The following is a 15,612-nucleotide window of genomic DNA, read 5'->3' as shown; positions in this document are numbered from 1 at the left end:
ATTTGGGTTTGGCTAGTGTAAAGAAAAGAAGAAAAAGCATGATATCAGTGTTCCAGTATTTGAGGGGCTGTCACAAAGAAGAGGGATGTGGTGGCTCAGTGGGTTAGGATGCTGAGCTTGTTGATCAGAAGGTCGGCAGTTTGGCGGGTCGAATCCTGAGTGCCGCGTAACAGAGTGAGCGCCTGTTACTCGTACCAGCTTCTGCAAACCTAGCAGTTCGAAAGCACGTAAAAATGCAAGTAGAAAAATAGGGACCACTACGGTGGGAAGGTAACAGTGTTCCGTGCGCCTTTGGCATCTAGTCATGCCAGCCACATGACCACAGAGACATCCTCAGACAAGCGCTGGCTCTTCGGCTTTGAAACGGAGATGAGCACTGGCCCCTAGAGTTGGAAACGACTAGCACGCATGTGCGGGGGAACCTTTACCTTTACCTTTACACAAAGAAGAGGGCATCAAACTATTTTCCAAAGCACCAGAGGGCAGGACAAGAAACAATTGCTGGAAACTAAACAAAGAATTAAGGAGAAACAGTGAGGACAATGAACTAGTGTAACAGCTTGCCTTCAGAAATCATGGGCGCTCCATCAGTGGATGTCTTGGAAGAGAGTAGAAAGTCACTTGCCTGAAATGATATTGGTTCTCCTGCTTGAGTAGGGGGCTGGGCTAGAAAATCTCTAAGTTCCCTTCCAGCTCCTATCCTATCCTATCCTATCCTATCCTATCCTATCCTATCCTATCCTATCCTATCCTATCCTATCCTATCCTATCCTATCCTATCCTATCCTATCCTACTATATCCTATCCTCTCATCTCCTATCTTATCCTATCCTATCCTATCCCATTGTCATGACCTACTTCAAGCCCACATCTTAAGAAAGCAGAACTCTTGGAAACAATTTCTTCCAAGCAGGAACTTTTATTAAGAATAGGAGATAGCAGGCATAATAGACAGGATCTGAAATTTCCCAAACAATGCAGTAGATTACAGTGTCCCCAAGCAGAACCCCACCCCATAGATCGACACACACACACACCCATGTGGGATAGCTAATCCCCAAGTGTTAAGTCCATTGTGGGAACCAAGGAGATAATATTGGTCCATCTCCAGCTCACGTGAGGGTTGGCGGCTACTTCACACCTTTCTCTGGAAGCGTAGACAAAATCCAGACATTGAGGTTAGATTCCTATCTCCTCCTTTGTTCTATCTCCTCCTTTGTTCTTAATTGACAGTTTAAAAGATAGAGTTCAGAGACAGAGATAACACAAGAAACAGGATACAGACCCAATAAACAAATAAGGGATTATATTGTAGTGAGGGGAGGAAGTGAAAGCAATGCCCTGCAGGCACATCCCCCCTCTCCCTTGGAAGCATGGCAAAACCCAGGAGAGGTGGAATGAAATAGAAATGAAATGAAATGAAATAAGAATCGGTGTTGACATCCTGCCCCCCTTAAAAATGGGAGAGATCCACCTGTAGAGAAACAAAAACATATATAGAGGTATAGAGGTTAGTCTGGCTTGTTGGGATATTCTGTATGAAACTTCTTTAACAGTTTGGGTGCTCTGATGTGAGGACCCAATCGTTTTGTGAGGAAGGAAGGTGTTTCCAGGCTATTAGGTATTGAGTTGCCCCATGATACTTCCTATAATCTAAGATTTCTTTTATCTCAAAGTGTTGTTCCCCTTCAACCATGATTGGAGGTGGTGGTGGGGAGTTTTGGTCTTAAGGGCAACTGTTGTTCTCTTTTCAGCAAGCTGCAATGAAAAATTGGGTGTATTTGCTTGAGGGTTTTGGGTAGTTCTAATTCTACTGTTACTGGGTTTATGATTCTTTTGATTGGGAAAGGTCCTATGTATTTGGGACCATTTTTTTTACAGGGCTGTAGGGATTTTAGGTATTTTGTAGATAAATATACCATTTCTCCTACAATGAATGGTTTAGGTTCGACTCTCCTTTTATCCGCTTGTGCTTTGTATGCTTGTCTAGCTTCATCCAGGGCTTTCCTAACTACTGGCCACATGTTTTGTAATTGTGCTATTCATTCTTTCAGTGATTGGATTTCCAGTTCGTTTGGGGTTAGTTCTGGCATAGGGTTGAAACTTTGACCAGTGGCTACCTGAAAGGGAGTGTAGCCTTTGCAAAAGGGAGTAGGTCTCTCCAGTTCATTTGCTGGAAATTAATAAAGCATCTTAATAAAGTATTGTTCAAGTACTGGATTGGACTGTTCAGTTTGGCTGTTACATTGAGGATGATGACTAGATGACAGTCTCTGAGTGGTTCCTAAGAGGGATAAAAACTCTGTCCAGAATTCTGATATAAATTGCACTCCCCTATCCGATATGATGCATTGGGGTGCCCCATGCAGTCTGTAGATGTGCTGCACGAATAGTTTTGCTAAAATTTTTGCAGTGGGGATCTTTTGGCAAGGGATAAAATGCCCTTGTTTTCCGAACAGGTCAGTAACCACCAAGATGACAGTGTTCCCATTGCTTTCTGGTAATTCCACTATAAAATCCATGGATATTTCATTCCATGGAGCTGAGGGATTCACCACTGGTTGTAGCAGTCTGGGCAATTTCCCTTGCAACCTCTTGGCAGCTGCTCAAATTGGGCAGCAGGCCATGTAGCTTTCTATTTCCTTTTTCAAGGATGGCCACCAAAATTGTCTTTTGATTAAATGTAGTGTTCTTACAAATCCAAAATGCCCTGCTGATTTTGTATCATGGCACAGCTGCATGAAAGTGACTCTCTGGGTGGCTGCTATACATAACCTCTCCCCCACCCATGGCAGTCCATCTTTGATCATGCACACATGTTTATTCTTCTGGAACCATTCATCTGTTTCTAAGGTTTTCCAGAATTTGATTCCAGTTTGGCTACCCAGCTGTGACTTTACCTTAGCTTGGGCCCTGGTGGTTACTGTTGCTGCCAATTGTGGTTCAGGCATGAGTGGTTTAGAACCAGTGGCTCACATGCTGTTATACAGGGCATCTGCCAGGAAGTTCTTCCCCCCGGCAAGTGTTTGAGTGTAAAGCGGAATTGGTGAAAGTGCTGGGACCAGCAGGCTTGCTTAGGGATGAGTTTTCTGGGCGTTTTTAGTGCTTTTAGTAGCTTTCTATGTCGTTTTTCATGGATGGTCACCAAAATTGCCTTTTAATTAAATGTAAAGTTTTTACAAATCCAAAATGCCCTGCTGTATTACAAAAGGTTTATCCGGGTCCGGGTTCCTCAGTATGGGTTCGGCAGAAAAAAGTCTCTTTAACCTCTAGAATGCCGCTTGGCATTCCATTGTCCAGTTCAGTGGCTGGCTGGGTTTCACTGAGGGCCCTCCCTTTGTTTTTAACAAGTTTGTGATGGGCAGGGCTATTGGGGTGAATGAAGGGATGAACTGGCGGTAGAAATTTGCAAGACACAGGAAACTTTGTAGTTGTTTTCTTGTGTGGGGTTGTGCCCATTCTAGTACTGCCCTGACCTTCAGGGGGTCCATTTGATCCCCTGGGGGAATATGTGATACTCCAGGTAGTCTATTTCTTCCTGGCAGAATTCGCATTTTGATAACTTGCCATATAGGTGGGCAGCTCGCAGTTTTTTAAAAAAACTGCTCTGACTAGGTTGACATGCTCCTCCTTGGACTCGGTGAAGATAAGGATGTCATCTAAATAAACCCTTAAATAGGTGCTCCCTTAGGACTTCATTGATTAATTGCATAAATACTGAGGGGGGGGGGCCTTGTAGTCCGAACAGCAACTTTGAATTGGTAGCATCCCATTGGATAATTAAATGCAGTCTTCCATCTGTCTCCTTCCTTGATCCTAATGCAGTAGTATGCTTCTCTTAGGTCCAGTTTGGTAAAAATCCTTCCTTTCAATAACATTTCTTTCATGAGGGGTAGGGGGATACAGGTTACTTTCACTGATTGCATTCAGGGTGTGGTAATCCATGCACAAATGCAAAGTGCCATCCTTCTTTTCCCTAAAGAGGACTGGGGCAGCCATTTTGGGCTTGGCAGGTTCAATAAATCCCCTTTCTAGGTTTTTATTTATGAATCTTTCCATCTCCTCTGTCTCTTTAGAGCTCATGGAGTACAGTCTGGGCTTCAGGAGTTTTGCCCCAGATTTGATTTCTATAGCACAGTCTGTGGGTCAGTGAGAAGGGAGCTCATCCCCCCGTTCCTCGCTGAAGACTTCAGCAAGATCCCAGTATTCTTCTGGTATTTCTGGTAACCCCTTCTCTTCTCCCACTGATCCTTTCTCCTCTCCTAGGGTTAGTGGGGGCCTTTGGGATGTTAAGTTCGCATGAACACCCTCCGGGAAATTGAGCTCTGCCATCCTCCAATTTACCCAGGGGTTCCATCTCTTTAGCCACTCCAACACCAGGATCATTGGGCATTCCATGCCTGGGGTCACTACAAACATTATGTCTTCTTCTTGGTCCCCCAGAGATAGATGGATTGGTAAAGTGGCTAGTATAGCTGGTACCCACCCGCCTGCTATGGACCCATCTAACTGGCCAAATGAGATCGGTTGTCTCAGCCTCCTCACCAAGATGCCCAAGTTCCCCCTTAGCGTTAGGCTAATGAGGCAGCGGGTGCAGCCTGAGTTTATTAAGGCTTTTACTTTTACAGCTTCAGACATGGAGGGGTCTAATATAGTCACTGTCTTGAGGATAGGAGTGATGGGTCCACTTACCAGGGGTTCACCTTCTGAATTGTCGTCTGAGGTATCTGCCACCCCTGCGGTGTAGGCCGGAGTTCCCTGCCCATGCATGACACACGGTGGGGACTCTACAGCCTCTGTTTCACTCATGATGGGCTCTCATGGCTTGGCTGGGGACTTCCCCGACTTCCTGGCTGGTGATCAGTCTGGGTTGTGTGGAGGGACTTTTGAGCAGCACTCTAAGGCACGATGCCCCTCTCTCCTGCATTTGAAACAGCCTGTTGATTTCTTGGCTGTGGCCAGTGATTTTGCTGGTTCACACGATGGCTCAGGAGGTGAGCGGCCCCATGGTCTTCCTTGTCAGTGTCTCTTCGGTAGATTGATTTCTGCTTCCTCCACTAGGACATACCATTTGTTGAGTTGGCATAGGTCTCCTCTAGGCAGGCAAGAATCATACAGGTTGTAGTTTAGCCCATCTTTCAAATGGCTAAGGAGGATGTCTTCTGGCCAGTTTAACTTTTTGGCGATTGCCTGGAATTCTTGTGTATATTAAATAAATAAACCTTTATTGTCAAAGTACAACATGTGTTCATTGAGATTAACTGAGCCTCCCCCCCGTGCTCTCTCCCCCCAACACACAGTGACAACAAACCCTCCATCCTACCACACCATGTGAACCAACTACACCACACACCGGTCTCCCAAGTCAATTCTGCATAAGATTATGTCCCATTTAAAAGCCTAACAGCCCACGGATAAAAGCTATTTTTCAGCCTGTTGGTACGGCTGGCTATATTCCTGTATCTCCTACCGGATGGTAGTAGAGTAAAGAGATACCGTCCAGGGTGTGAGTCATCCCTGAGAATCTTCCTCACTCTTCCAAGGCAACGAGCCCTGGCGATGTCATCCAGTGGTGTCAGGGAACAGCCCACAATGTCTTGTGCTGTGCTCACTACCCTCTGTAATACTTTCCTGTCCGCAGCTGTCAGACCAGCATACCAAACCACAGTCTGCCCTGCCTCACCATTTTGATTCTCTCATGGGCTTTCTGGTCAGCCAGGGGTTCCTCGAATTGCCTTCTCAGAGACGACATGAAGTGGTTGAAGTTGTGGAGCTCTGGGGCATCAGAATCATGCAGGTTCACCATCCAGTCTGGAGCCACCCTGTCCAGAGCAGATTGCACAATATGAATCTGGGCTTTGTTTCTGGGGATATTTCATCCATACTCTTCCATGTAGCTCAGGACTTAGTTTAGGAAGAACCCCAAGTGCTGCAACTCCCCCATGAAGTTTGCTTCCAGTGGCGGGAATCTTTGGATGGACTGGAACCTTCGCTGCCGACAGTGTTGTCTCTGATCCTGATTGGCAGTTGCCGGCCGGCGGGGAGTAGGGGCTGCTGAAGCAGTGGCTGCTACCTCAGCAGACGTCACCAGGACATCAGCATCTGATTCCCCCTCAGTGTCTCTCTGGCTGCAGTCCAAGGTAGTGGAGCAGCCGCGGGGTTCAGGTTTCTCATCCCCAAGAACACCAAAGGTTTTCCGCATCAGGTCAATAGCTTTCTCTAGGATCCAATTTGAGTACTGCATGCGATCTCCTTCCTCTTCACTAAGGTGAAGGGATCTCCCCATTTCTTGCTTCCATCCATGTTCGTGGCTGCCACGTCTCAGGGTCACCCTCCTTGATCTCTTCTCCCACTTATCTTTCTTCCCAATGCCCATCAACCACCGAGGTTTGTGGCTGCGCGTATCTCCCACTTCTTCTGCAGAATAGGATGTCTCAGATCCCGACAGCTGGCAGGGTCGGGGCCGGAGGGAGGGCTCCCCCTTCATGGTGGGTTCCTTTTTCCCTGCCTCAGTGTCTGACATTGTAGTTTTTGCAAAGTCCCCTGGTAAGGGTCTTCCTCCCAGGTTGACTTTTACTGCAGATCCTGTCTAATGTCAGGACCTACTTCAAGCCCACATTTTAAGAAAGCAGAACTCTTGGAAACAATTTCTTCCAAGCAGGAACTTTTATTAAGAATAGGAAATAGCAGGCATAATAGACAGGATCTGAGATTTCCCGAACAATGCAGTAGATTATAGTGTCCCCAAGCAGGACCCTCATAGATCGACACACACACCCCATGTGGGATAGCCAATCCCCAAGTGTTAAGTCCGTTGTGGGAACCAAGGAGATAATATTGGCCCATCTCCAGCTCATGCGAGGGTCGGCGGCTACTTCACACCTTTCCCTGGGAGCATAGACAAAATCCAGGCATTGAGATTAGATTCCTATCTCCTCCTTTGTTCTTAATTGACAGTTTAAAAGATAGAGTTCAGAGAGAGAGAGAGATAACGCAGGAAACAGGATACATACCCAATAAACAAATAAGAGATTATATTGTAGTGAGGGGAGGAAGTGAAAGCAATGCTCTGCAGGCACATCCCCCCTCCCCCTTGGAAGCATGGCAAAACCCAGGAGAGGTGGAATGAAATAGAAATGAAATGAAATGAAATGGGAATGGGTTTTGACACCTATCCTATCCTATCCTATCCTATCCTATCCTATCCTATCCTATCCTATCCTATCCTATCCAAATTGCATAATTATAATCTTGCTATGTTTTTAGCTATGCTAGCATGGATTCTCCCTCATCCTTATCTGCAGATTTGAAGCATTCAGTTAAGCTAATAAACCATTTGCATTTTTATATTCATAGTTTTGATGACTCTGTGTCACTCTGAAAAAAATTAAGCTGATAACATAACTGGTAAATTCTGATTATATTTACTATGGTAGAGGTGTGACTTTTAGTTGAAATGTTTTGATGAACATTCAGAGTTGTAACAGAACAAGTTAACAGCAATTTTAAAAGAAAAGACGGTATTAAGTGGTTAGGGTCTGAAAACAGGAAACTGTCATTAAAAGAAAGAAATTGAAGTGACTTTGCCAGATTTACAGGAAATGAAATGAATTAATTTTGGGAAAGAATTGATTTTTGGTTGTGCATCTTTTTCATGTTTAGTTACATTGTAAAATACTCTGTTTTACTGTCTCTATCACTATTTGGAGATTTAAGTATTTAATTCATAATTATTGAAATTATTTAATAATCTCAAATATTCTGAATGACTCTTCTTTTTGTCCTTGATAGATGCATATACAACAGCAGAAGTAACCTACAAGTGGACGTACAATGCGTCAAATTCAGTAGAAGTAGCTCCAGATGGTTCAAGGTTGAATCAGTATGATCTCCTAGGCCAAACAATTGGACAGGAAACTGCCAAATCCAATACAGGTTAGTAAGGTGAAGAGAAAATAATGCACAGCATTGATGAAGAATCCACTTTAATACTTGTACTTTGTATTAACAGTCAAGATACAATTTATTTCTTTTCCCCTTTTCTTAAAAAGTATGCAAAATGCTGTCAACCTGTCAGTTTAATTTAGAATATAGAACCAGATAATTATAATATTGGAAAGGACCTTAGAGATCTTCTACAAGTAGTCTTCAACTTATGACCACAATTGACCCCAACATTTCTGTTGCTAAGCAAAATGTTTGTTAAGTGAATTTTGCCCCATTTAATGACCTTTCTTGTTTCAGTTGTTAAGTGATTACTGCAGTTATTAAGTTAGTGTCAGGCTAGTTCCAGCTTAGGCACTTAGGAAAGAAAGACCCTCAACTCCAGGGCTTTTTTTTTCATAGAACCCTCAGAACGGAGTTCCGGCAACTTTTTTGAATGGAACCTTGTAGGGTAGGCAAGGTGGGTTGTATGACATGTGTGAGTTCCAGCACCTTTTTCTTTTACAAAAAAAGCACTGCTCAACTCTATGGTTGAAGTGAAAGGTTCACATTTACTAAGTTCAAATGGTTACAGCGTAAGCAAAACTGGATCTGAATATTCCTGTGCAAAACCTGTGGTTTTCCCATCTCACTGGCCCTCCCCACTTGATCAGTCCATCAATGTTCAATAGTATTTGGTTTTGGTGTTTGGGGAATGGCTTTGAGGTTTGGCACCTCTTTGGTTGAGTTTTACATTCCGTTTCCACAATTCTTTCCTTGGTTGGATGGTTCATTCTGGATTGACATCTCTGGTTCCTGTCACCCTGTCATTCCCTCCATTCCTCTCTCTCCCCATTCCCTACTTCCCCACCCTCCTCCCTCCCATGAGTCTTATGGCAGGATGCCAGCAAAGTGAGGTATGGTGAATATGTTTACAAAGAGCAACAAAGATGATTAGGAGACTGGAGGCTAAAACATATAAGGAACGGTTGCTGGAATTGGGTATGCCTAGTTTAATGAAGAGAAGGGCAAAGGGTGACATGATAGCAGTGTTCCAATATCTCAGAGGTTGGCACAAAGAAGAGGGAGTCAAGCTATTCTCCAAAGCACCTGAAGGCAGGACAAGAAGCAACGGATGGAAACTAATCAAGGAGAGAAGCAGCCTGGAACTAAAGAGAAACTTCCTGATTGTTAGAACAATTAACCAGTGGAACAACCTGCCTCCAGAAAGGGTGAATGCTTCAACACTGGAAGTTTTTAAGAAGAGACTGGACAGCCATTTGTCTGAAATGGTATAGGGTTTCCTATATTATTATTATTATTATTATTATTATTATTATTATTATTATTATTATTATTATTATTATTATTATTATTATTATTATTATTATTATTATTTAGGAGGCCTGGCATTCTGCCCCCTCCTTGAAAAAGACATCAGTCATATGGGAGAAAGAGACAAAACAGAGTTATTCAATAGGGTTTGTCTGGGTACTTGCTCTGGAACTTGCAGAGAATTTTTGGGGCTCGGACATGTTGGGCATCAACCCACTCTGTCTCTGAGGGAGAAAAGTCTTTCCATGTAATTTAGTATTGTACTTTCCCTCTATGCTTGAAAAAGTCTAAGATTTCTTTAACTTTAAAATGTTCCCCTTTGATTAGAATGGGGTTTGGAGGTGGCTTCATTGTGGGGTGTAAAGGAGAAATGATTGCCATTTTTAACAGGCTGCAGTGGAATACTGGTTGAATATATCTGAGAGATTTGGGCAGACCCAATTACACTTTTACCAGGTTGATGATTTTAGTATTTGGAAAGGGCCCAACATACTAAGACACCATTCATGCATTCACACACCCCATTTTTCTGGGAATGAAGGGAGGAGATAAGCCAAGAAATTTTAAGAACTCCTGTCAAAATAGCAAAGTGAATTGAACCCCGAGATCCAAAATTATTTGTTCTGGGGATCCATGGAGTCTATAGACATGTTGCAGGAAAAGCTTGGTAAGATATGTGCTGAGGGGAATTTGGAGCAAGGGACAAAGTATATTTGTTTAGAGAAAAAGGTCAGTTACCACCCAAATTACGGTGTTCCCTGAGTTTTCTGCCAGTTCCACTATAAAATCCATAGAAATTTCTTTCCAGGATGCTTAAGGTTTTGCTACTGGCTGAAGAAGACTTAGGGTTTACCCTAGATGCCTTTCAGCTGATGAGCAGTTAGGGCAGCTAGCCACATAGGTTTCAAAGTCCTTTTTCAAAGGTGGCCAATAGAACTGGTGTTTCAGTAGGTATAGAGTTTTCACAAAGCCACAATTTCCCACTGCTTTAGAATTATGGCTTCTCTGGAGGATCGTGATGTGCTGACTCTCTGGGATATACAACTTGGCACCCATCCAGGCTAAGTGTTCTTGTGTGGTACACTCAGCTTTGTGGGTTTTAAACCATCTTTCTCTATTACCCCCTTCAGCACTATTAGTAACTCATCCAGCATCTACAAGTAAGCTTTTGTCTGTACTCTGATGATTGTGGGGGCTGCTAGCTGCTGGGAGGAGATGACCAGGCTAACATTTTCAACCTTGGAACTATTGTATTAGGGTAACCATTAAATTTCACCCCCAGGGCAGGGGATCTGCACTCTCTCCTCCATGGAGGGATGGCCCGGGCCAATGGTGGTGGCTGAGGTACTGGTGCTAGTAGAGGCTGAATGGGGGAACTGCTGCATCTGTGGCTGTGTGTGCAGCTGCTCCATCATCAGCTTGGGTCAGGGGTGGTGCTGACCAGTCTCGAGGCCCCCAGGCTCAAAAAAATCTTGAAAGTATCCCTCAAGAAGTCTATGGCCTGTTCAAGGAGGGTGTCCGGGGGATCCAGTTCATTTCTCACCACCCCACACTCCTTTTCAGCTCATTGGACTCTGAATCAACTCTCTCTTCTGCTCCAGGTGAAGGTTAGCCCTGAGGGCTTCTCCTCCCATTCTTGTTTTTCCCCCAGCCCCCAACTACCATTGGGGATTTGATCAGTCATTGAAGGCTTCCACTTCTTCCAGCTCGGGGTAATCTCCACCCTTCGGGGTTTGGAACCTGCTTCTTCCTAAGCTTCCATTTCCTCCTGTTTGCTTTTGTGAGTGGACATTCTGTGTATGGTCACCATGGTAGAGGTGTATCTCCACCGGGCCACTGCTGCAGATCCAGCTTAATGTCAGGCTTCTCCCAGCTTAGGCACTTAGGAAAGAAAGACCCTCGACTCCATGGTTGAAGTGAAAGGTTCACTTTTACTAAGTTCAAGTGGTTACATTGTAAACAAAACTGGATCTGAATATTCCTGCACAAAGCTTGTGGTTTTCCAATTTCCCTGGCCCTCCTCCTTTGACCAGTCCATCTATTGTGTAGTGGGTTCTGGACCACATGGCAAGGAAGAGACAGTTGAGTACCGCATGTCAGCTCTTTATTGTAGGGAAGCACGTACTGAACAAAGGGGTTTACCTAGACCCCTTATATACCTAGTCAGGTACCATTCTGGCCAATCCAACCATCTGAATCTTCCGCCAAAAATACTTCAGCCAATCTGGCCACAGCACAGCGCCCTCAGATGGACTGATGGTTCTTCAGAGCTGCAGCTGCTTATACCCATACATAACACCCCTTCCCCCTTAAAAAGAATGAACATATATGATATAATTGGCATGCAACACATTACACACACAATAACTATTACAACACATTACACAGACAGTAACTATTATACTATCACTGGCTCCCTGCTAGTTCAAAATTGTACATAATCCGTGAGGTGTGCCGGTTGTGTGTGACTCCTGGTAGACCGCCTCAGACCTTGCTGGACTTCCACATCATCATTGGCAGTGGTAGAACTATAGTTCCAATGTTCTGTTTGACCCATCCCTGGTCAACCGCCTGTTGTTCAGGTGTTGTTGTTTGTTGTGGTTGCTCACCTCGTGACCTTTCAGGAACCCGCTTCCTGACTTGATCTACATGGCGTCTGATCTGACGGTTTCCCTCCACCCCTATAATGTATGACAATGGCCCAGTTCTGTCAACCACCACCCCCGGAATCCACGAACGACCTGGCCCGTAGTTCCATACCCAAACCAAGTTGTTTATGAGGAATTCTCTAGGCACTCTGGGATGCTTGGGTTCAGCAGCCACTCTGTCAGGATGCAGCCTGTCCAATTTGGTGATTAGATGCCGACTCCAACAAAGTTCTGCTGGACTCTTCCCTGTAGAGGTGCAAGGTGTGGTATGTTGAGCCAACAGGAACTGTGACAATCTTTGATGCTAGTCGCCCACGATGATGCACTGCAATGTGTCTTTGGTTGTTCGCACAAAATGTTCTGCCAATCCGTTGGTCGACGGGTGGAAAGGAGCCGTTGTAACATGCCTAATCAAGTTGGCCCTGGTGAATGCCTGGAATTCAGCAGAGGTGAATTGAGGCCCATTGTCTGAGACCAATACGTCAGGAAGGCCGTGTGTGGCAAAGAGGCCCCTGAGCACTTGGATGGTTTTGGCCGAGGTCATGCTAGTGACTGGTATTACCTCCAACCACTTAGAGTGGCTGTCCACTACCACTAAGAACAGTTGCCTCTGGAATGGACCTGCATAATCAATGTGTACTCTGGACCATGGATTGTGTGTCTCCTCCCATTTGTGTACTGGTGCATGGGGCTTCTCAGGTCTGGACCTTTGACAGTCATAACAGCTATTTACCTGTTCTTCAATGGCCTTATCCAGACCAGGCCACCACGGATAACTCCTTGCTAACGCTTTCATTCTAACTATTCCTGGATGTCCTTCATGTAGTGCCTGAATGACTGTGTCTCTCAGTGTGTCAGGAATGATGACCCTACTTCCCCACAACAGACAGCCCTTGTGTGCTGACAGCTCATGCCTCCTATTGAAAAATGCTTGGAACTCAGCTCCAGGCAACTTGCCCTGCCACCCCGTGACTACCAAAGACTGAACTCTACTTAGGACTCTGTCTTTTACTGTTTCTGCAGCTATGTCTTTTGCCTGCAGGGGGCATTCTGGTAGGTCCTGGATTGACAGAATTTGGGCTGACAATGTGCATGAGTAGTATGCAATGGGTACTTGCTTCCTATTTTCCTCAAGATGGCTCAGGACAGCACCCACTCCATATGGAGATGCATCACAGGCTATGCATATGGGTTTAGACTCTATGAAGTGGGTGACAGTGGAGTTGCTACACAGTAATTCCTTCAAGTGTCTAAAACTCTTTTCATGTGTCTGATTCCAATTCCACACAGCTTGCTTGTCTAGGAGACTGTGCAGAGGCTCTGCTATGTCAGCTTTGTGTGGCAGAAATGAATGGTAGAAATTTAGGAGCCCCAGTAATGCCTGCAGTTCTCCTTTGTTCTTTGGTGTGGGGGCCATTTTTATTGCCTTCACTTTAGATTCTGCAGGATGTACCCCCTTGGCATCTATTCTGAATCCAAGGAATTCAGTAGATGCCACTCCAATGTTGCATTTGTCTTTTCTGAGCTTCAGCCCTGCAGAGCGAAATCTGTTTAAAACAGCCTGCAGTCTTTCAGCCAATTCTTCCTCAGAGGCACCAGCAATTAGGACATCATCAAAATAAGCGCATACTCTGGGAATGCCTTTCAGCGTTTTCTCCATCACCTCTTGAAAAATTCCCGGAGCTACAGAAATGCCGAACTGCAAACGGTTGACTCTGAAGGCTCCTCTATGTGTCACTATTGTTTGAACGTCTGCTGTTTCCCTGGTAACTGCCAGCTGCTGATATGCTTGCGCCAAATCGAGCTTTGCGAAGATTACACCGCCCTGGAGAGAGGCGAGGATGTGGCTGACCGTCGGAACCGGGTAAGCATGCACATTTAAAGCTCGGTTCACAGTGCATTTATAATCAGTGCAGATCCTCACCTCCCCATTAGCTTTTAACGAGGTGATGATAGGGGTTTCCCATTCCCCCCCCTCTACTGGCTCTAACACCCCCTGTTCCACTAACTTGTCCAGTTCCTTCTCTATTTTATGTTTGAGAGCAAAGGGAACTCTTCGGGGTTTTATTCTGATTGGCATGATGTTGGGGTTTAGCTTAAACATGATGGGTGGCCCTGTGTATGTGCCTAACGTGTCCTCAAATACGTCTGCATACATTTCACAGACTGCTTCGAGACTCGTGGCTCGGACCGTATGAATCCCTGAGATTCCTATGCCCAGAGCCTTGAACCAGTCCAACCCCACCAGGCTAATCCTGTGGCCATCCACTACAAGCACATCCAAGTTCCCACAGAACCCTTTAAACCCCACCAACAGTGTAGCCTCCCCCTTAATTTTCACAGGGGCATGCTGAAAATCAGTTAGTTTAAGATTGGTAGGTCTTAAGGTAGCCCACCTGTTGCTCCAGCCACACACTTGTTTAAAAGTCTCTTCCGAAATTATTGAGACTGCTAAACTGGAATCTAGTTCCATCCTGCAGGGTATACCCTGCAAATGGACCTCTAGCATGATTTTGGGGGTTAGAAGCTGATGGACCCCCTAAGTGGGAAACGGCCTTAAGTTTCACTATAGCTTGGGAGGTCACGTTTTGGGGTTTTTTAGTACCTCTCAGTGACACGTCCTCGTTCCTCTGACAGCTCCAGCAAACTGCTGCAATATGGCCAGTTTTTCCACAGATTCGGCACTTGGCCAAGCGAAATCTGCAGGTCACCCTTGCATGGTTTCCCCCGCAGCCAGCACACCTGGAACCGGTTGCTCCAACTCCCTGGAAAACTTTGTTGCCTGCCCCTCTGGCAGCTCCCTGCGCCGCTGCTGGTCTCTGCTGGGCTCCCTGGTCTATCCACAGTCGGGCTCCCTGGTCTACCCGCAGTCACGTCTGTTGTTGCTGCGCCGGCCTCCGGTCTACCGCATCAATCTCTGCTGCCTCATCTTCATCCGCTCCGCCATATGCAGCACTCTCCTGGTGAACTGATCCCCCAGAGCTGCTGCTGGGTCGGTGGGTCGTTTGGCCGTCGCTGCTGACTACTTCATATGCCTGGACTTCGTCCAGGACCTCTAAGTCAGGAAACTTGTAAAGGCGGGCAGCTTGCCGCACGTCCGCAATGAAGTCTTTCATGGACTCACCTGGCCTCTGAATCCACTGGACAAACTGGAACCTCCACGACATCACAGACCTCTTAGGCATGAAGTGATCATTCAGCTTGTTTACAAGGTCGCCATAAGAGACGTTTGCAATGGGTTTCAGTGCGAACAGCCCGACGGCTGCATCGTACACAGCTGGACTGCTGATGTACAGCAGAGACACTGCTTTCATGCGATCCTCAGTGATCCGGTTGACAAGGAGATACCCCTCAACCTGACCCAGATGCAATTCCCATCGCTCAGAATGCTGAATGTCGAACTCACGAATTTGAGTGATTTTTGCCATGGTCTGACTGGTCCTAAGATGCTGCTTCTGCGAAGAATCGGAAAAGAGTTTTCTTTTCCCGCTCTAGTGACTTCAGCTAGTGATTCAGCTCTGGAGTGAAGCAGCACATCCCACCCTCATTGCCACTATTGTGTAGTGGGTTCTGGACCACATGGCAAGGAAGAGACAGATGAGTACCGCATGTCAGCTCTTTATTGTAGGGAAGCGCATACTGAACAAAGGGGTTTACCTAGACCCCTTATATACCTAGTCAAGTACCATTCTGGCCAATCCAACCA

At 45.6% G+C, this 15,612-nt stretch overlaps 1 protein-coding gene across 1 annotated transcript in view; it reads left to right on the top strand.

Annotated features, from left to right (window-relative positions):
- Nucleotides 1-15,612, top strand: part of LOC308671033 (gamma-aminobutyric acid receptor subunit alpha-2) — a gene marked incomplete at its 3' end in the record, with an annotated part of 263,575 nt that overhangs the window by 230,132 nt on the left and 17,831 nt on the right. The window contains exon 7 of the mRNA XM_081332970.1: nt 7,792-7,935. Coding sequence (XP_081189096.1) covers nt 7,792-7,935 — 144 coding nt within the window. The remainder of the gene's footprint in view (nt 1-7,791; nt 7,936-15,612) is intronic.

Source organism: Vipera berus (genome assembly GCF_964194415.1).
Source record: "Vipera berus genome assembly, chromosome: 7".
Classification (NCBI taxonomy): domain Eukaryota; kingdom Metazoa; phylum Chordata; class Lepidosauria; order Squamata; family Viperidae; genus Vipera; species Vipera berus.
This window is presented reverse-complemented; position numbering and strand designations above follow the sequence as displayed.